At 42.5% G+C, this 22,931-nt stretch overlaps 1 protein-coding gene across 4 annotated transcripts in view; it reads left to right on the forward strand.

The window, feature by feature from the left end:
• The window catches only part of LOC308062775 (contactin-4), a 357,825-nt gene that overhangs the window by 205,674 nt on the left and 129,220 nt on the right, over positions 1 to 22,931 (forward strand). For all 4 annotated transcript variants that reach the window (XM_080384699.1, XM_080384697.1, XM_080384696.1 and 1 more), the window contains 2 exons: positions 20,829 to 20,955; positions 22,056 to 22,231. In XM_080384699.1, coding sequence (XP_080240825.1) covers positions 20,829 to 20,955; positions 22,056 to 22,231 — 303 coding nt within the window. The remainder of the gene's footprint in view (positions 1 to 20,828; positions 20,956 to 22,055; positions 22,232 to 22,931) is intronic.

Genomic DNA, 22,931 nt, shown 5'->3' on the forward strand with positions numbered 1-22,931 from the left:
AATCCTCTGAAGGCAATGCGCATTGTAACTAATAGCCAGGAGAGCGTTCTCATGGGTAGGAGCAGGGTGCAGTTTGCTGGCCTTGCCGTTCCCTTGTGAGAAGAGGAGTATTTCTGCTTATTTTGCAACTGTCTTATGGTCATGAAAATGTGTACATGCAAATATTTGCTTTTTTGGACTTACACCAGAGCATCATGAATTTTTGATTCATTGCACTTTACAAAAAAGCAGACAGACAAAGAATGAAACTCAGTGAGAAGACAGTAACAGGGGTGGGTGACCAAATTGTCCAAGGGATGCTACAGGGTGTGAGGTGTCAGGCTGCGTGGCATACTGTGCTAATGTGCAAATCTCAGCATTTCCATTAAAAATGAGGTTTAATTTCCCCTGCGGCAGAGAAACTGTAGGAAGAGGCAAGGCCTTGGAAAGTTCTTTAGAAGTGCATTTAAAAAAAAAGAATGTTAAGTACCATGATTCCCTTTAAAATGAAGAGGGATGAAAGATTGAGATTCAGGAGACACAGGATTTTCTGAGAGTCTTTTCTTTCAGTAGTGTGAGCAATAAAAGAGTAGATGTTGGTAAACCATTATTTTTTCCTGTTGCATTGGAAAACAGGAAGAATGCATATGAGGCTAAGCATAACCACAACCTGTTTGATAATGTGATTCAGAATTAGGTGTTTATGGTTCAGCACATGCATTCAAAGCAGGAGTGTAGGGGTGGGTGTGTGGGGGCTGTTTAATTAGAAAGCTGTCTGATTTCCCCAAAGAAGCTATGATGCAGTGATAAAAACTTAATTCTCTGTGGTGTGCATCCTTCACTAGAGGATCAGCTGTATTAAAGATCACATTAGTTTTCACCCGAACTAAGGCTGCAACGTGTGCATACAGTGATCATTCAATTTCCAACACAGCCCTGACACATGGCTTACAGAGTCGGTGCAGACGATCCATGTCAAGTGATTTCAGTGTATTTGGATACAGCTGCTGCTTCCGTAAACCTACAGGTACAAGATGAAACTTAACTGCCTTCCCTACTGATAGCCACGCACCTCATCTGGGTGAAATTGGACACAATGAAGTTAGGATGCCCAGGAAAATGGAGTGGAAGCTGGAAGATGCTGGGGTTCAAAGCATCTCTGGGCTGAAGTGCTCTTGGAAGAGTAGATGCAGCTCTGTGGGGCACCACAAAGGAGTTTTTCTCATGAAAACTGCTCCCTTGGCCATTTATGGCCATAAGTTACTTTTTTTTTAATGTCTCACTATTTTGTAGTATACATCCAGCTCAGATTTCATATCAATCAGATTTAGTTTTCTGTGATAATAACACCTTGCTTTTCATAAGATGATCTCCTCAATACTTGCTTGCTGTACCAGTGTAAACACTGTATTCCCTTTCTTATTCTTTTGAGCACATTTTTAATACTGTTTACTCTGAATTATTTTCGATGCCCAATTTGAGAATCAAAGAGCCAGAACTAGGTGACAAACTCAATGTACAGTCAATGAAAACAGGTGATTGGGATCCTTTATCAGAGATGGCACACTGGGCACTAATGACGGACTCATCTGTTCTGTATCTTAATCAATTCCAGTGATCTCATTTATATTTTTTACTCTTACTGACAAGTAGTTATTCAAGGAGGTAAATTGACTATCTATGTAATTTGCCTCTTGGACACAAAAGCCTCAAAGTTAACAGGCTTTTCCCCCCCGGAGAAATCTTCTTCACTGCAGTCTGGTGGTCTGCTAATTATTCCTTTGTCCCTTTTTGTTTTCCAAAGGTGACAGAGAAACCTGAAGGAGATCAGTGGGTGCAGCCAGCAGCTGTGGGATAACGGCTGCTGGCAGAGTCCGCTGGGTCTCCGGTGCCCCCCCAGCTGCAGACAGTGCTGCTGCGGGCAGGTGGGAATGCACGTCGGCACCAGCCCAGAAAAGTCAGGGTTTGTGACCAAAATCACCCCACGTTCCCAAGATCAGCCTGTTTTGTCCGCATCTGTCTGTTGCTGGGGGCGTGTGTGGGAAGAGCAGAAGCTGAGGCAGTGCTTTGGTATGTGTTTGAAAACTAATAATCATAAATCCAAAGACTAAGCAGGGTGCCTGTTAAAAAGGTATTCTTGATGAGCTCTTCGAAATACCTTGTTTTATTAATGCTGACAATGAGTGCCTCTAAGATACAGCCTTTCCACTTTGTTGTGCTACAGGTATTTTTTAAAACAATCAATTTACAAAGAACATTTTTTTTTTCCTTTTCATGCTGTTAAAGCAAATTGGTATGTAATTAGATTTATATAGTGAATAATCTTATTTGCATATCCAATTAATTCTTCCTGTTTTAATTTGTTAGGGTTGGATTCACATTAGTAGTAAAAAATAACACTTAAATTATCAAGGATTCAAATTTCCTTTTACCATAATTTATTCAAGATGTTGCATTATAACTTGGTCCTCAGCATCCACTTCCTTTTAAAGGCCATTAAATAACATGGAAAAAGGCAATCGAGAGAAAACTAACCTGTGTTATAAAAACAATGAGGGTCTATTTAAGCTGACCAAAGCAAATGCTTTTAGATTTAGGCTTTTTAATCATCTTATCATAGAATGGTTTGCATTGACCTTTAAAGGCCATCTAGTCTGACCTCCCTGCAGTGAGCAGGGCCATCTTCAGCTCCATCACGTTGCTCAGCGCCTCGTCCAACCTGACCTTGAATAATGCTTCCAGGGATGGGGCAGCTGCCACCTCTCTGGGCAGCTTGTGCCAGTGCCTCACCACCCTCATCGGAAAAAAAATCTTGCCCCTATCTAGTCTGAATCTGCCCTCTTTTTGTTTAAAACCATTACCCCTTGTCCTATTGCGACAGGCCCTGCTAAAGTCTGTCCCCATCTATCTTATAAGTCCGCTGTACGTACTGGAAGGCCACCGTAAGGTTTGCCCGGAGCCTTCTCTGGGCTGAGCCGCCCCCGCTCTCCCAGCCTGTCCTCACGGCAGAGGTGCTCCCGCCCGTGGGTCATTTTTGTGGCCATCCCCGGGACCCACTAACAGGTCCATGCCTGTGCTGAGCACTCCAGGTGTCCTGTTCAGGGTCTGTAGGGGACCAATGGCTGTGTGCAATGTTCACTGCAGGGTGTTAGTGGATTTGGTGAGCAGTAGGAGGATCGACTGTTCCCCACTGATTTTTGTCAATCGTGGAGGCTTTTCTTGAAGTAAGAATACTTCTTCTAAAGACGTCTCTTTATTGTTTTGACTATCTTGACACTTGAAATCTGTATTCAGAAATGCAGAAGGCAGGCAAAAAAATCTAGAAGAGGGACCTGATTTGAGAAGTATTAATACACCCTAAATTCCACACATTTCAACAAAACAGGCAGGTGTTTAGCACCGGTGAAAACAATGTCACTTTGTGCAGTAGTAAAGCAGATCATTTTAGCAGCTTCCTGTAGACTTCTACAGCTTTATTAGCTGGGCAGAGGAGTGCATTTTGCAGCTGTAGTCCAAGAAAAGTTCTATTTTTGCTCTGAGTCAGGAAACAGCTTGGCACAAGCCCTGCTTATAAAATCTACATGAAGAGCTTTGGTCGTCCCTGCCAGACCTATGGCCGAAGGGCTTTCATCGACGGCTGCGCTGCTCCTCCATGTGCTCAGACTTCAGGTTCCAGCTGCAGAGTCGCCGCAGCTGCATAGAGAGCTCTTGGGCTTGGGAGATATCACCAGGGCTGAAAAGTCAGCCAGCCAAATACACATTTGAACATGCTAAAGCCAGTTTGTTTCCATCGTGTTTGACATACAGGGGCTGTAGCCCTGCTTCCCAGTTACCCGTACCGCTTGTTTTGAGTTTGGGTGCAGAGAGCTGTTAGCCATGGGGGAAAAACAAATTGACGAGTCATTATAAAAAGACGGAACAATTACATTGTGACCTGAGATTAAAGTGGTATTTCAGTATAGTGAAAGTGCAGGCATGTAAAGGAGTGTGGGACCGCTCTGGCAGGTGAGAGCCTGTTACTGTGGAGCAGGAATGTCAGTCAGAACCATGTCATTATGGTCTGGTGGATGAAAAAAGAAGGCGAACTTGTTGTCTGCCACGGTGAGAAAAGCACCATTAAACATTTAATGGTGTCTTCATTTAATGTCACCCGGAGCATGCAGTAAATGTGGCATGGAACACGTGCGCAAGCTTCACAGTGTGGTTTGACCTCAAGTCTTTTAATTCAGAGGTGATCTCAGCGCAGAGATCAGGCATGGCGTGATGTCTTCACCAAACGCTTACGATGCAGTGATTACCCATGAACTCGAGACCAGCAGGGCACGGGCACGCTGCTGCTCTGAACTGCCACCCTGAAAACACATGAGCTTTAGCAGGCTGAAGCTGCCATAGTGCACATGGGTGCACACACGTCGTCTTCCATATGGGGTGAGAAAGCTTTATGTATACACACAGGTGTGCAGGTTTTTTACTTGTTTTTTGGGGGTTTGTTTTTTTTTTTTTCTCCAATTTCAAAGTGTCCCTCAGGTTTTTAAGAGATTTTTGGACGTGTTCCTGTCATTACTAGAAAGAATCTTCTATAGCTTGGGAAGATATCGGTCCATCTGTCTAGTGCATCAGCTGATGTACAATAAGCTACCTGCTTTTAACCTCTTCTGCTGGCAGGCTTGCTGCTCACCGCCGAGTGCCCTTCACCCTTGCCGCAGGGAGATGGGTGGCAAAGGTATCTGCGGTTCTCATAAAAGCAAAGGGTCTTGATTTCAGTTTAATACCCAACTGCTTTATGGCATCTTTACCTAAACATATCCCTCTGTGTTTGCTTGATTCCAATATTCTGAGCAGCTTGTTCTGCAAAATGTTAACTGTTACCAAACCCCCCCTGTTTTATACTTTCTGTGTAAGAAGCAGGCCTTGCAGTTGTGGACTTGTATTACTGCTGTTGGGTGGTTAATGAAAGCAAGACTTGATTACTAGGAAGAAAAAGTAATTACAAGTGGTTGATGCACAAAGCCTGAAAATCCATACCGTGTCCTTTTCTCTGTTTGGTATCAGTAGACAACTGGGCTGCACGTCCCATGTCCAAAATCAGAGGAAAAACACCCTGTGATTACAGTGGCTGGATCGTACTGGGACTGAATGGTTAATTCTAATTAATTTTTGCAGAAATTCTGTCAGTGAAAGGGAGATTAACTAAAATTTGGCATTTATAGGTTGATACAACTGCTTCAAAGTGAGCAGGGGACATTGTGGAGTAAGGGGTTAAGAACTGAAAATAAAAACAGCAATCTGTTAAAATGATTTAACAAATTAGGAAAATACTACCATAATTATGTTGCAGTGATATGAAGTATGTCCTAAGGTAAATTGCATTGGATTCTAATTAGCAACTATTGGTTATTAGCTAAATCTGGTGCTGGGGAAAAAAAATAAATAGGTACAAGTGTTTAGTTATTGCCTACATCTCCAAACACCGCATTTGTTGTACATTTTGTACTATTTCTACCTAAAAGGTGAAGTAACTACTGCAAATGCAAGGTAGTCTGCCCACAGGTCACGGGAAACACCTCAGTGGTGTTGTAGCCAGACAGCATGAAATACAAATAAGGTGACAATTGGTGGCAAAACAATTTCTGTGTACTGGTTTTATCTCATGAGGAACAAGTACACCGTTCTACTGAGTAATAAAAATAAATTGCACAGCGGGGCCTGTGCCCCTGGTAGCTTTGGCTATAGCTGTAAGATATGAAATAGGTATGCAGATAATATATTCCCTCTCTTGTTCCCTCTAATCTATCCGTCTGCCTACTTTGTAAACTGTACTTGACCAAGCTACAAACAGCTTTTAGTTTCTAAGGGCAGGAAAAGACAGTACGCATCCCTGCATGTCGGAAAACTAAGTGAAAATGACCTCTAGCTCTAAGGCACTTATTGAAAACCTATTTTAAATTGAATACACAAGCCAAGATAATACAGGCTGTTTGATAAGAAACATTAGAGAAATCCATAACACAAGGCTTTTTATTATAGGTTTATTACATCAATCTCTCCAGTGGGTAATGGAACTTGTAAATATACTCTTATGTAGGAGTCTCCTTGCGGGCTTTTTATTCATGCTGAAGTAAGCACAGCAAACTTATTTGCTGTCAGGGTACATTGAATTTAAGATTAGTATTTATTTTGGTTCTAAAGAGGTTTTGCTTTTGTGAATTGGAAGTTGGTGGCACAGCTGTAGGAGGGGAGGTGGAAGCTGCAGGAGCGCGCGGGCAGTAAATGAGTTTTCCAAGCAAACTGCTGGTCCCGTGGGCGCACACTGTGGGGCACGGGGTGGCCGCTCGCCTGGGTGGCCCTCCTCCCATTTGGGAGGAAGAAGTTGGTTTGTTTCAGAAGGATCTTGCTGGTTTTCTGCTGAGTAAACTCAGCAAGATGAAAAATCATCTATGGGAATAGAGAAATATTTAAGGGAAGTATTTATTGTACTACCACGTGCACAAATGCGGTCACAATGTACTACTTACTGTACGCATTTGTTCTTTAATATTAAAAGTACTTTTAATTCTGTTCTAGGGGCAAGCAAAGTAATGCTGCTGCAGCAATAATCCAGCATGCTTTTGCTTGCTTGGCAGAAGCTAAGTGTACATTATACTGAATAAAGAGTTAAGGAAAAGTTTGCATAGAAGTTTGAAGGACAAAAAAAGTTCAAATTGTAGCAGTACTAACCCAACCCCAAAACCTGGGAGTTTTTGCGTTTGTTCATTGGAGGATGTAATAATTAATTGGTAGTTGACTTATTAAGGAGATTTTTTCCCCTGTATTTAGAGGATGTTAATTGCAAGGACAAGAAACCTGTTGAGGTGTCAGCAAAGTCAGCACTTAACACATGACTTTCACAGCTTGATTGTTGCAGTGAATTCCTGTTCTAATTAGAGGGGTATATTTTCATTCATACACCACCAGGCAAAAGGTGTTGTCACTGGTGTGCAAGTGGCTGCAACTATACATAAAATACATCGGTTTAAAATTATTCATTGCATAGCTCAGGTACATTCTTTGAATTGCAGAGCTTAAGTCAAGTCACACAACCTTCAGTCAACAGGTTGATTGCAGTTGAAATCTGTTACATTTTTTTAATGGATGATAGAGATGGGAAAAACACAGTGGAAAACTTGACACAAGTTCTTAGGCAAAGGCTTCACCAACTGCAGGTGACATGGATGGGGACAATGTTTGAAGCCCCCAGGGTGCTGCTCTTCGGGGAACCACAGCCGTTGCCTGTACGGGGAGTGGGTGCTGAATGCCCATAGGCTGGGCTCATAAGTAATGAGCAAACTTTTCTGGATGGAGGAGTATCCATTCTGCAGCCAACACCACTGCTTAGCACCATAGTATGAAGGGATGAGTTTTATGTTGGTGCAGAATAAACAAGACCAGGTTTGAGTGATGTTTTGCATTTCCAGCATTGACAAAGAACTTTTTGCTATATGAGATGGATTATGATTGAAGAATGAAAGATGTATATATTTAAGGTCTGAGGGTAACAAACGTGCTTGTAATACAAAACCACTGCTGTGTCAAACCCGGATGAAATAAACCATCCTGTTTATCCACCTGGCTAGGCACTTTCATCTGTACTATGCTACTGCACAGTAATGTTGCCTCTAATGTGCATCAGCAGATAGTGTAGCACTATTTTTGTTATATATTCTCACATGTATTAATTATGTATTATCATTTCCATCTCTTGCATATTTAAAAAGGCAACAGTTTTAAAAGGCATTCATTCTCATGTCTCTGAACTATTTTTGGCTGCCTCCTCAGTACTCCTATAAACTTCTCCGGCAGCCGCAGTGCTGAGAGCAGTAGTGCTCTCGGATACGATGGGTGAGCAGCAAACGGGTCAAGAGAAACTTCCTCCATGGCTTTGATTTCTTGCTGCTTGCAGAACAATGCTCTGATGAGACAGCAGAGTGCTACCAAAGCAATCTGTGAAGAATTATTCACTGTTTAATTAGTTTGCATATTCTTCGTTATGGAGCATGGTGGTACTTCTTGAAGAAGTTAAAACCAAAGCTCTCTGTTCCAGATAAAAGGCTGCTTACAGAAATGATTTGTCTTTGAGGCATCTAAAAACACAATCAGGAAGTCCTTCGCAGTGCGTTCTCAATCCAGTGTAATCCTTAATTTTCAAAGCAGAGAAAGCTGTTATTTTTTTAATTGTAATGAAAAAATTGTTGAAGCAGTGCACATTATTTCGATTACTTATTAAGCCTTCTCTTCACTAGAATGAAATTACGTTATTTCTCTTAATTTTCTTGCTTTTAACTTCTGACTTGTAATTTACCAAAAGAAAAAAAAAAAAAACAACCAACCAACCCTCGCTCCTGGAGCTGGTTTTCTTCCAATTGCCAAAGTGTTGCAGATGGTCACAGTATTCAGATGAGTAACGCAAGTCAACTCCTATTTCGGCATCTTCCTGATATTTTGGGCTATTTATAGTAAGACAGAAAAGAATAATGTTTATTAGTTTACACTGGATTTCTAATCTATCACTTTTTATAAAAGCTTCAGCAACCTACTGGTTTGGCATAAGTGGACATTATGTAGTGACAGATTTATTTCACTGAATCACATAAACACAGTAAAATATATAGTTTCTTGTTAAGCAATAAATTTTTTATTTTTATAATTTTTTTTTATAAATAGAAGTTTTTAAATTATATAAAGACTTTCTCTTAGAGAAAATACATCTGATCTCCCTTATATTTGACTGTTGACTTGCTCTCCTCATCGATACGGAATTTGGTTTTTATCTCTGTAGTCATTTTATTGCAGTACGCTTCTTCAGAGCTTTTCCTGATGCCCTTGGTCTGACAACAAAACAAGAGGCTCCTGGGGGGGGGCAACTCGCTCTGTGTCATCTCTTGAGGTGCAATTATTTTGTTTATCCTCGGTGCCTCTGGGTGTCAGGGTGCAGGCACGTGGAGAGGACGGACAGACTCCTTGTGAGCCACCGTGGGTCGGTCGGCAGCGGCTCGCACGACTTCTCCTGGGTCACCCCGGTAGTGGGATGACCTTGGCAGATGTGGTGGGCTGTTGGGCTGTCTGTCACGGTGACGCTGGTTTGCAGACTGTTTGTAGAAAATATCACTTGCATCAGGTCAACGTTGAATCTGAAGCGCTTGTTCACAAGTCGTTTATTGCGTAACGTTTGTGTTTGGTGTATCGGCATCCTCCAGTGGAGAGCCAGGAGTCTCCATAAGCAAAGAAAAGTGAAGTTTTACCCTTGGGGTGGGCTGTGTGTGTTTGGTAATTGCTGCTGTTTGATGCCCTTATATTGCATGAAGGACTGTGTTTCCAGGAGCTGCTTTCTCCTGTTGTAAGAAACACCTTAAAAAGGGGCTTCTCTTCCCAAAGCTGCTCTGGGTAGCAGAGATTTAAATGGACCGTTGGAGATGAACTCTTATCTCTGGGGCAACCCCATCACGCTGCTCTTTAAAGGTGAGCGAGGAATGTTTGAAAGCGTAACCTGGTAGTGTTACACCAGATAGAAGAAAGATTTTACTCCCAAATGCCATCAATCTAAGTAGTTTTTGAGGGTGCTAAATTGCAGTGTAAGAAGTCATAGAAGTCAGGCTTTTGACAGCTATTGCTGATATCTTTTCCCTGCTGCATTAGTTAAAGTTCGTAACATTTTTTGAAAATTAAAGGAATACATGCTATCCATGGGCAGATCGTACAAATTGTACTCCCAGTTGCTCTTTTGATGTTTTAGTCATTGAACTCCAGGAACTTTATTTAAGCTGCCCTCAATTTAGCATTGAGTGACGTTAATTTTAATGCTGGATTTGTGTGGGATCTGTGTCTGTGTGTGTGTGTAGATGGTCTGGTCCCTCTGCAGGGATGACCCAGCAGAATAAATGGGGGTAAATGGTGACCCTCAGAAAAAAAGAGTTGGGGAGTCTCCAGGAGCGCTGCTGGTCCCTATGCTGCGGAGGGATGCAATTGTCAGTGAATGCTTTTTGTTCCTGCTCCTGCTGAGGGTTACAGAAATATTTTTTAAAAAATAAGTGAAGGACAGCTCCTCAAATGTGCTCTGAATTAGTGCAATTCCACTGACTTCAATGAAGTTACAGAGATTTACACCTGCTGAGGTGCCAGCCGGTGTCCCAACAGCAGACTTCAGATGCCTTAAATCCATTTATATAATGTAACCACCTGGAGATTACAGCATTGGATCCTGTTTACAGGATTAAACAGTTTCCTGCTTTAGCAGCAGTGGGAAGAGCTAGTGTCATTTTCCCGTCCATAGCCAGGAGCCTGCCCAGCATCGTGCTGCTGTGCGGTGTGATGCCCAGCATGTCTCAAGAGGGCATGCAGTACAGTGAGGGCTGCCAAAGAAGGGCTTTGGCTTACCTTTTTGTTTAACTTTAAAAGGCAGATTACTCTCTTTTCCTTCATAAATTAGTTCCGTTTAAACTGCAGATACCCACGGTGCCATCAGGCTTGCGTTCAAGGCAGCCAGACACCATTATAAGCCAATGCTGACAATTTTGCACCAAAAATATAAATATATAACATTATAAAGAGGAGGTTTCAGTCTCTCACCATACTTTCAGTTACATTGTAATGTGTTACGTTGAAATATTGTCCTTTTTTCTTAAGGCAAGGGTTGAACTTGCTAGAAATAATAACAAATGCAGAGTGTAGTATTTGTAATGAGACAGATGCTTAAAGGTGCCTGTGGCGGTAGTCTATGATAGAAGGGACACGCCACCCATGTTCACCTTCATATTCAGTTTTGTGGGTATTATTTGCTCATGGGGCCATGTGTGAAATACCGTGTTGAATTTGTAATATGTACATACTGTAGGGAGCTATAGGTATCCCAAGTGGAGGAGTTTGGAAGGGGCCGCGAAAGGCTGCACTGCTGGAGTACAGGTGTGGTGGTCCCTGCAGCCTTCCCAGGGCTTGAAAACGGGCAGGTGTGGGATGTGTGTGTACCTTTGGAGAAACCATACTCATCTCCTCTGTGTTCTTTTCTTACTTTTTCTTATTTTTTTCTTTATATTGATGTTCAATTAGAAAAATTGCAAATCTCAAGCTTTTTTTTCAGGAATGTTTTTACAGTTTAATTCCATGTTCATTTTTTTCCAAGATAGCCCTTATATATTAAAAAAAAACAGCAGCCACTTTCTGAAGAGCAGCTGCCTTTTTCTGAAGTTTGTACGCTTATAAAAAGTGTAAAGAAATTGAATAAACAACTCATCTGCCTTGATTTAGATGGACACTACTTTTATTCTTCAGATTTTTATAAAAACAGACTGGCTTGGTCAGAATTACTTTTTGAAGGCATTTAAACTTACTGCTTCTAATGCAGTCTAGACTGTTTTAGATGAAAATAAAATAACTCTTCTACAGAATCACAGGCAAATCTAGAGGAACCAGAGGCAGAGCATACCATGGGAGAGATTCTTGAAGTCAGCAGAGACGAGCAGGTACCTTGTTCTTCCAGACATTTAGGGATGGGGAGCCCCATCAGCAGACCTGTGGCTGTTAGCACCTTCTCTGCTTTCATATGCTCATCTCTGTTAAACAGTTGTCAATTAAATAACAGCCACACACCTTGACTGCATCTGTTCAGCACCTTCAGCTGACTAACCTGGGAGAAGACACAACCCCAACAAGTGGAGGAGATAAAACATCATCACCTGTGTCCCATTACAGTGTTGTCCCAGGGATATGGAAATGTTCAAATATTGCCAAAACCAGGCAGAGAAGGAGAAGTGTGCATATTGTGTATTGAGTTAACAAATAACCTGGTTTATTCTCTGCTTTGTTCAAGTTTTACAAGTTTTGTGCTCGTTGGTTGCAGCAAGCTGTGCATGCTGGCTGAATGCTGGTGTCCTGGGACAGCGTTCCCGGTATTCCCATAACTGCTCAGCAGCACTGCCTACTCTGGGCATAAGCAAGGGCTTGTTCTGACAGCTCTCAGTGCTGCTTCCCCTCACACTGTGCAGCTAAACGTCAGAGCCTTCCTGATGTATGCCCCTGTACACCGAGTTGTGTTTTCTTGCCGTAATTGCAAAATGTGTGCCCATGACCCGGGACAAGCAGGTTTACAGTGTCCTGTTGACAAACTGCACCACTGTACGTGCATTTTCTGACCAGTGACATAGTGCAAATTAAGTTACCGGTCTTTCACGTGGAGTGTGCTGGACAGATTATCCCTCCTCACTCGCCGCTGCCCGGGAGTGGTACTGCGTCACTCACGAGGCGCTGGTAATTCAATCTGCTTATTCACAAATATTTGAGAAGGGAATCCATTGCCTAAACCTCTCTGTAAATAGCCTGATAAAAAGTTGGCAGGAAGCCGCTTTACTTCTGACAGCGGCTAATGTACTTAAACCTGAAGACAAAACCCAGGCTTCACCTTGCAGCGATGCGCTGGAGAGGGTTCCTTTCACCTTGAAGACTTCTGCGGCGATGGGCTCCTCAATCATTTGAGAGCCTGTACACATCGCCGAGTTGTCTTTGTTTTTCAAGCAATAGATGATACAGAGATTATAGGTTATTGCCCCAGGGACTTCCCTTTTCTAAGGCTCCAGGATTTTAAGGGAAAGAGGCTTTTTCAATATCAGTATTTCATAACTTTTTATTGTCTGCCACTGGGGTGGGGAGGATAGCATTTGTTAGCCTGGCTTTTACACACCTTCCTTATTACATGAAAGATTAAAATCAATTGAAATTCAGGGAGGTATTGCGGAAAGGAAATATGTGGCTTTAAAATATGCACACAGACCTACTAACTCTGGGGTTTTTTTAATATCCACTTTATTGTCACTGTCATACTCAAGACAACTGAAAATCTTAGAGTAATAATATGTGTTCTTGGAAGACAGCAGTTATATCAGCACCTTAAATTTTACTAATACATCAATAGATAATTAGTACAGACATTTATAATGCCTTGTCCACAAATAGTTCTACATGAGAATACCCGGCACCAGAGGGATGTGCAGACTGTTGGAGGAGGCTGAAGAACAGTTGAAGGCAACTTTCTGCGCAAAGTGATGTGCTGTAGTGGGGCTTGGTCTGAAGTGGAGGTAATGTCAAACCGACCAGGTGTAAATATAAAGGTTTCTAACAGTCTAGGGTGCTGGCAGCAGCTTTCTGAAAGAATTTCACGGAGTCAGGTCTCTTACTAGGCAAAAGCCACTTTCAGCCTGAACTATAGCCTTTGCCTGTCTTTGCCCGTTGCATTCAGGACTTTTTTTCCAACAGATGGAAGCAAGTCAGCCCAGTATTGCATCCTAGCTACGAGGTACAGGTGCAGTCAGGATTCATACACCTTGAGAACACTCCTTGTGGCTGGATTTTGCCTGTGCTTTCCTGGGAGGTTACAAACAGCTCTGGAAGCCCAGGACTGTGAGAGCCTGAGGCCACAACTCATCAGGCGTGGGATGTGGGTGCTACCCCTGCTGTGGCAGTGACAGGCCACCTGCACGGAGGGTGACGGATTGAGGCAGGATGTCTCAGAGCTGCTGTTCTGTGGTTAAGGTTAGTGCTGTGGATGGAGTAGACCGTAAGCTGTAATTGCATCTCCCTTAAGGACCGATTTCTCCATCACTGACTGACCTCCTCAGTTGAAAGTATGTCACGTCCTGAGTTGAAAGAATTAAAAAAAAAATACATAAACCATGAAACAGATTAAACATGAGTATTTTATCTAAGGCTCTGTGTAATCTAGTCATTAGAGATGCTCTGAGCTCAGTTCTTAACTGTACAGTATTCAAAAGCAGAGTGGTGAAATGACGCCTGTGTTGGCAAGCGTCGTTGTCAGGATGCTCAGCTGCAGCTGGTGGAGTGCGTGGGGACGAGCACAGCCCTTGCGGTGGTGGCCAGCGTACCTGTTAGCTCACTTCCAGTTACAGAGGACTTGTGATAGCCCTGGTGTCTGGTCACTATGAGCGTGTTCCTTTTGTCTCCATGTACACTAGTGAAACAAAAGGAGTGTGAGCTGATGTGAGAGTGTGACTATTTTTTTTTCCCCTCTTGTAACCAGCAGATTTGACCACTTGAATAATGACATAATACCATGAGTTGTTATAGCGATGGTCTTAGGGGAGAATGAAGGAAATAACTGAGAAAAATTTATCCAGCAACTGAAGAGCCAAGTCATGGATTTAGACCTGGGCTCGATTCGGCGACACACTGGTGGCATCCTGGCAGGTGGATTTCTGGTCACAGATCAAATTCATGGGAGCCGCATGTGCACAGCAACAGCAAAGATAATTTAAGCCATCTACATCCCATAGTTAAGCGTAGAGGAGCAATTTATGGTACATTTTTAGATAATGTAGGTTTAGTGTTCTTATTCCTAGTGACAGGATATGTTTGAACGCATTCAGAATGGATGTGTTATGCAGCAGCTTTTGAGAACCCTGGTGAAACTGTGATATTATTCATCTCCAAAGCAGAATATATGTCTCTGTTACTTCAAGAAGAAAAATGTGCCTTTTTATTTGGGTTTTTTTTGGTTATTATTGCCCAGTGGTAACAATAGATGTATTGTGCTTGGTAAGGAACAGTATTTTAATTTCCTGTCATAAACCTGTGTTTCTGGGGTTGGATACATAACCCTGCTGAATGATTTCCGAAGGGCTAGAGCTTAACTTGTAAGACATCAGTACAAGCCTGATTATTATATGCATATTTAAAGGTATCTTTCAAAAATATCCCTTTGGTTGTTTCTACTACTTCAGCACTGGAGATAAATAAATAAGGTGATCGTTAATGAACAGGCAGCTGGTTCTGCCTGGGCTTTTGTAACTGATCTTTGGCAGAGGACCTGCAGATGCCCTAGTGCTCTGTTGTGATATTGTTATTATTACTGCTGTTGTCTTATAATTATTCATAAGTCTCTCATGGGCTGGTATCATCCTTAATGGAGCTGTGCAAGTTTATCCATTTGTTTTTCTGATGTTGGCTGTGATGACTCGGGGAGAAGGCTGCTTGGTGAAGGAACTTGTGATTTTCTGCAGTAATGGAGAAATATGCTTTTATCGTAGACTGAAGGGAACATCTGTGATGATCATCACGCTGTTGACTTACTAAGAGAACACAAATTACGTTCTATTAAATAAGGTTTTTGTCATAGGACAAGTCCCTCATTACACTGTGTTGGGAATGGCCTCCTCCTGGCTGTCGAGACCCAGCAGACGAGGCACGGGGAAATCTTGCTTTTGTGTGTATGGATCCGGTAGCAAGATTTTATTTGAAAAGTGCTAACTTGATGGCATTTGCTATAATTAATCATGTGGCATTTAGATGGGTGAAACTTGGCTACCGCTGTGGCACAGACAATCCGACAGGAGAGGCTTCACAGATGAGCTCCCTGAGCCGCAGCCGTGGCTGGAGCTGGCACATCGCTCTGACATCACAGACCCTGGGCAGCCGGCAGGCTGGTCCGGACCCCCCCGGGCTGGGGGGGCTGGGCTTCCCCCAGCGGTCAGAGCACACTTGTACTGGGGTGGATGTGCTAACCTTGCCTTTAATTTGAACTGCTCCAGATGCTTGGGTCACTCGTAAATAGAGTTATCAGACCATTACTGTCTCCGTTTCAAATTCTGGAGCTGTTCCATGCCTGCATTTACAAGACTAAAGATTTATTTTTTTCCTGTCTTCTGAGCCTCTGGGTTTTTATGGCTCCGTTACTGTCTCTGAGGAATACCTGACACTGCTTTTGAACTCGGGTATCAGATGCTTGCCGATCAGATGTCACCTGCCAAGCATGGCTTTCCACTTTAACTGTGCTTGTACTTGGTACAGCAGCGATCTGGGAAATAAAAGTATGTCAGAGAAGAACAGTGGTGGAGGGAGCAGCCGTCTGGCTCGTGGTCCCTGCTGGAGACCCATAGGGTGCTGCAACACCAGCCCAGTCTTGCAGCCTGGTGCTGCAGGGGGTTGGTGGTGGCTCTTACTCGTGCAGCTTCTCACCCCAGAGGCCAGCCGGCGAGGGGTGGCTCGGACAAGCTCTCTGGGAGAATGTTTTGCTCCCACGGCTCAGGGGATTGCAGCGGGACTGCAGAACAAGTATTTAATATAGGACTTGTTAAATCTCTTTTTTAAAAAAAGAAAACATTTTCTGTTTCTTTTGAATAGGAAGCATCTTTAGCAGGTCTTTTTTATTGAGAAGTCTACAGAATTATTTCTAGTAGAACTATCTGGTGTAAAAATTTCTTTCTAGTAATTCCAAAGTCATTAGCAGTGTGTGTGTGCAGTTGAAGTTAATGGAAGTGATAGGCAAAAAATAAAGAGCGAGCTGTCCAATTTAGCCTTTTCCTGCTCAGGAGGACGTAATGCAGCTGACTAACCTTGAGGAGCAGGCTGGTGCGTTAATCAGCGATGCCCTTGAGCTGCCCTATCCATTTCACTTTCCAGTTTCTTGAAGAGTTGCTCCTCCCAAGGTGCAGTTTTGTCTTGGAAGAAATACTGACTTGCAACGTTGTATGAAAACACACCAGCATACATCGCAGAAACCAATTCCCTCTGCAGCAAACAGGGAGAGGATTTTTATCATTTATACTGGATATACTCCAAGAATTCTCTCTTCAGTTTAGTTATTATCTTTCCCTACAGTGTGGAATATTCAATTAAACCTTCTCTCAAATTGGCCATAACTTACAATGAAAATTAAAGCGATTCTATTTAGGTAACGATATCTGTCACTGGGCTTAATGTTCAGAGAGAATAGGAATGGTTTCACCTGTTTGTGTGAATTAACCTCAGCTGGCATTCTTCATGTTTCAGTTCCTTGGAAGTGCAGTAAGGCAACAAGCATCGTGCATCCTACTGGCTCTCCAGTTTGGGGTACTGGAGGGACACAGAAAATACACTCTTTCTTTGGAATGTGTTGAATTTAATCTGGCATTTTTTAATAATTTTGTGAATCACTAGGAAAAAATGTATGTATCTCAGCAGAAGCTTGGATAGCAGAATGTTCTTCTAAATGATCTATCACATTCTGTCCAACAGCATATGGGCATGCACCTCGTACTCTTTAAATTGTATAATAGAATCCACTGAAATTTCATATATCCTGCATCTTACTGAAAGAAATATACCTCCGTTGAAGGAGGCAGACCCGGTACGGTAGTACACTTGTTTCATCTGACGAGGGGGAAATGCTTATTGGTAACCAATCTGGTTTGCAACTTGTCTTAAGCTGAGGGCAGCTCATTTTGGGCTTGAGCAAAAGAAACGTAACTCAGAAAAATAAAATCTGTCACTGGGAGATTGTCTCAACGGTTAGCTTGTCCGGGAAGGTTGCTTGCTATGTTTTCCCAGGACAGTAACAAATGTGTAAGGAGTAGCACAGGTTACACAATAGCTGCTGAATATCGTAAAGAGCAAAGCGAGTTAAAATAACAGAGCAGCTTTCATGTGTATCTGTGTATATATGCACTGCTTCATCGTTCTGTTTGATTAAATGACCAAAAGAGAGCCTAATAAATGCAATCTGATCAGAAGGGCAAGGGAAAAAGCCTGCTAAGCTCAGGAAAGAGCTTCCTTCTGGCATCAGTGGGCTTCTGTGGATCAGCTAGCTAGTAGTGTTCATCAGTGATAAGATAAAAATGTGTTATCATCGCTCTGTGACTGCAGGTCCCTGAGCGTTATTGCAACAGAAATGAAGTTACCACTTCTGTTTACAAAAAAAAAAAAAAAAAAAAAAAAAAAAGTAAAATTCACATTTCAAAGTTACCTGTGTAGCAAAACGCATTGCTCCCACAAAACCAGCCACTGTAGTAGAGTAGATGCATTTGTGCTGACACTAAACATCTGAGATCCGTTTCCACCCAGTAACATAAGTTAGTAAAAATGAAGTATTTATAGTACAGGTACTTTTAGTTTTTGTCTGTAAGAATCTAGGCAGTAGTTTGTTTTATTTATTAGTGACTATGTAGTGCTCTTTGAACCAAGTCCTCCTCTTCTGTAAGGTACTGTGACTCAGCTCTTGTCACACGCTGCGTTAGGAGCTGGGCTGCAGTGATTTCAATCACGCATTAGACTGTAGCAGAAGGACTCTACAGGCTGAAGATTAAATAGTATGGACTTGCTTATCTTGGTTATACACAGGCAGCAATAAGAGAAAGAAGAAAGACACTCAAAATAATTTTATCTAGCCAGTGTTGCAAGGTTTTTCCTCCTCTTCTGTTCCCCTGATATGCTGGCAGCTGCTTTCGGAGCTTCTCCCTGCCTTACCCAACACTGTTCTCTTGAAAGCAGAGTAGCACTTGCACCTGGGCGTTACTTCTTGCTGGCTAAAAGGAAGAACAAGCTTTTTTTGTGTTTATTTTTATTTTTTATAACTTCTGCATGTTAAACAGTGTCACCAGCAGATGTAATATTTGGAGAGTGGTTTCATTTGCTCTTTCATGAGCTTCTGGTTTAGCTTGGGCAAATTCAAGCTTAGGCAAAGGTCTTTTTGCCTATTTGTGACTATTTCTACCTTCATAGTTCTCTACCTTTTGTCTGATGTGTTCTTCTAAATTGTGCTCTGCTTACTAATTACACAGGCAGATTGTAATGTTTCTTACAACTGTAACTTGCTATCCAACACTCCATTGCGTCATGCGGACTGGTTTCATTGTACTTTGAAGACAAGCGTCTCACCCCAGGATGCTACACCATAATGGTTTGGGCTCTGATCCTGCAGCCAAGTGATGTCCCAGCCATACGGGGACACATTAGGACCCTTAGATTTGTTTTTGTGTGGGTTTCACGATTCAAATAGGTGAGCTATCTACTTTTTAATGCAAGCTGTATTTTCTTAGGATGGGAAGAGAACCAACAATCTGACCTTTGGCGTGATGTGATACGGTAGAAATTGACCAACCATTACTGAAGTAACAGCAAATGATAGTGTAGTGTGACCTGAGTCCTTTGTGGGGTGTGAGGCGGGTGACACAGCCGATGCTGCGCATACCTGATCCCGCACGTGTCACTAGCTGGGTTACCTGGGATGTCTGCCTGGTACCTGTCCTGGCACAGTCAAGCTCCTTGCCTATGGGAGACAAAGCCACCTGAGCACCAAGCCAGCTTCTGCATTTTACAATTAGAAAACTAGATAAATTAAAACGTATTTTAGTTCTTTTGTTTCCAAGCCCATTAATAGAGTACTCGGAGCTATAATCTTTATGGGCCAGACTGTAATATTCTTTTTTACAGTGTATGAGACTCTACAAGGAGTGAAGCAGCCCTGGGTCTCAGAAAGAAGTCAGGATATCATAATCTAGCCCTGTATGCTTTATGGTTATTATTATCTTTTTCTGTCAGCAACAGTAAGTTGCACACAGGTATAATTTAAAGCTAGAGATTATGTGAAATGTGTTTTGAATAATAGATGAGTCTCAGTCAGATATCGTTAACATAATTAAAAATAAAGATAAATACAAGCGATAAACTGTGTGCTTAGTGCATTCTCTTTTGTGGTGGTGCCTCAGGGAGGAGGCATGGGGGAGAGGTTGCTCCATTATAATCTTCCTGGCGGAGTGTCTCTGAAATCCTTCTGTGGAGATGACAGAGTTTTCTCTCTGGAGTAAAGAGCTATTGTTCTGTCCCTGATAAATCCAGCTGATTTCCCGGTGTTGAGGGATGAGGGCTATTCACATTCATTCTCGCCCTCCTCCCATCGGGAAGATGCATAGTCTTCTCTGTTCGTTCCTTTTCCTTTCTCATTTCCTTGAATATCCCATCATCTTTACATTTTCTTTATTCATTCTCCTCTGACCTCCTATGCCCACAAATTTCCTGCATGTCCATCAAGATGGACTTCTGGCAGCTGTCGAGATGGCAGCGCAGCTGCCTGGCCGAACCGAGGTCAGTGCCGGCATCCCTGTGAGCCCCGGCAGCGCGGGAGCTGCGAGTACTGGCAGCAGCACCCTGACCTCACACGCGATTGTTTTCTGCCCCACCGGTACTCTGCAAGAACAGAAGTCTGCTGTAAAGGTGATAGGGCAGAACGTGATTGGAAAATGTTCAAAAAAATGTGAAAGCAAGGCTTCTTCCATTCAGCTAAAAGACTTCATGGCTGTGAGACATTTCACTGGGTCCGTACTTGCACTGTGCATGGGGGAGGCAGGTAGGCATCGTGCTGATGAGCGGAAAACTCTCAGTGAAATCAAGATAGCTGATCTTTTCAGGGAAGAGAACTTGGTTTCCTTTATCTTCTGAACAGCTACTCTGAAGATAAAACTAATACAAACAGGATGGATTGAATTTACATTACAGCTTTCTGTGGGCATTTTGAGCAATGTCGGTGTATTCCGTGGAATCCTGCGCAGTACCTGCGGAGTTAGGCTGATGCTCAGTTACACCCTGTGGCTGCAAAAAGATTTCCCTGCAGGGATGGCAGCACCCCTGGTAATGGAGGGGCAGTAGATGCTGGTGAGCCTCTGGCTGGCTTTACTTGTAGCTGTATGCAATAATGTGGGGGGTTTAGTTTGCAGTGAAAGTATTTCGGTTTTTTTAAAGGTGAAACTAAGCATTCGGATTTGAAATGGGCTTTGCTGTGATGATAGGATCATGCCTTTTTACATTCGTTTAAACTTTGGGTAAAGTTCCAGTCTGTGCTCTATTTAGTGCACAAACTTTTGTGAATGTTGACGCCCCATGAGGTTCAATGGCTTTTGGAAAAAAAAAAAAAAAGTTATATAAATAAAATTGTCATTATCACATCTTTTCTAGGGTGAATGATACATGGGCTCATGCTGCTAAGGTACTATTTTGTTTTAACACTGGGTACATAGAGATTCCGTCAAGTATCTGTCACCTTTTCCCTCTGTTTAATGCAGACGACAACACACTGCATGGGCCAGTTTTCCTTCAGGAGCCCAACAGCGTGATCTTCCCCTTGGATTCAGAGGAGAAGAAAGTGAAGCTGAGCTGCGAAGTAAAAGGAAATCCCAGACCAACCATTGGGTTTGTTGAATGTTTAACTTTTCTTTGGCATGATCTCCGCACTACAGCAGTGTCTCCCAAGAGCCTTTGTCCTCCGTGAATCATATGGTGTAACTCACTGATGCCCCTGGGGTCTACCACAGTGCTGATAACAAAAAAAAAAAAAAAAAACAAAAACAAACCCAAACATCAGGGAATCACCACGTATTGCAGTGCAATTGCAGAATTTGGACAAGAGTTCAAAAAGGTTACAAAGGGATTATAAATAGTCTTGGCTCCCAGATTCATCATCCTTTTCTGTAAACGTGGGCAAAGCTCTATAATTGTTTTCAGCTTTAGGAATTGCTTTGGGATCCGTAGAAAAAAGATGCTGTACTACTGTGGTGCTGCTGCTGCTGTAAATTATTTAGGCTGCTGGGACTTTTTCCTTTAGTGCCTTTCTCATGTTATTCACCAAACTAAATGCCACTCTGAAACCGATTAGAGTCGTCAGACCTCAGCAACCATGCTGTCTTCTGACATGTCTGACTATTTAATGCAATAAACTCTGCTGATTCACTGGTGCAAACATATTCAAATTGTTTCTCTGTACGTTCCAGCAAAGGGGGCTGCTTATGTGGCTGGGGCTCCGTTATGTGCCCCATCCAGGACTGGTGGGTATGGGGGCTGCTGTAACTGGGGCAACGTGGTGCTGGAATTTCTCAGTGCCCCAGCTTGTGACAACATCTGCTGTGAGTGAATTTTCTTAAATTTAAAAACAAACAGCCAGCAAGTCAGGAGAGGGATAAAAAAAAAAAGGCTCAGTGGACTTGGATGGTTTACAGATCCTGTTTCTGGGACTTCCCATTGCGAAATGATTAATTCCAAAGAGCAGCAGCACTAGCAACTACAGAAGCATTAATCATATCAGAGACCGAAATGTATGTCAAGGATATTGCTCTTTCAGTTAAAAAATGGAATATCTCAATACTGTGCAGAAAATTTGCATTTTCATACTTTTTTTTTAATAAGTAGTCAAAGATGTTTAAAATCTTTCTTTATTTACTTTGTGTCGTATTTTCAAATACCCAAGAGTAACCATTAATATTAGCAGAATTTAACTTTGACATTTTGTGCTATAGGTGGAAGTTAAATGGAACCAGTATTGACATCAGTATGGATTACCGCTACAGCGTGGTGGAAGGCAACCTGTTGATCAATAATCCCAATAAAACCCAAGATGCTGGAACATACCAGTGTGTAGCAACAAACCCATTTGGAACGATTGTCAGCAGAGAAGCAAAGCTTCAGTTTGCTTGTAAGTCCCGCCGCAGCCCCCGTTCCTGCAGCACGCTAGAAAAACTGCAGGAGCGATGCCTCCTTCCCTGACCTTTCCTAACCCTTTACACAGTATTCCCTGAGCTGTTCATGGAGCAGAGGAAACGCCTGGGTTTAGAGGGGAGATGTGAATGGGGACTAGATGCCTTGGTTTATGATTATTTAGCTGAAATTATATGTAATATGCAGGGTAAAAAGTCTTACTTACTGAGGAGGCCACCTAGGAAAGTGTCTGGCCAGTGGGATCTCATCATTGACTTTTCCTTTCCTTGGAAAATTAAAGCTTCAAAATAGTTTAAGGAGCATATTCTTTATAAGGAATAAATTGGCAATGACAGTTTTCGCAAGGCCTACGTTTCAGTACGTGGGTACAAGAACTTTCAGGTACGGGTGATATTCTTGTGTTAAAGGGCAAACAGGCTGCTTTGTGTTTATTTTGGGTTTAATCAGAGTTGCAGCTTCTTGTTGAGAGCTAAGGATAACAAAAAACAAGTCTTGATGTGAATGAGCATTATATGAAATTATGTAAAGCCTTCTTGAAGTATGGGATAAAGCCTTTAGGAGTGGGCAGATGATAACGCAGGACCATGAGTCATCTTTTTTATAGGCAGAGAACAGATGCAGGGGCTTATTCATCCATCATCCCTGTGATTTCTCGGTGCCGTTGTCCTGGGAGGGGT

This window comes from Falco punctatus (assembly GCF_963210335.1).
Source record: "Falco punctatus genome assembly, chromosome: 4".
Taxonomy (NCBI): Eukaryota; Metazoa; Chordata; class Aves; order Falconiformes; family Falconidae; genus Falco; species Falco punctatus.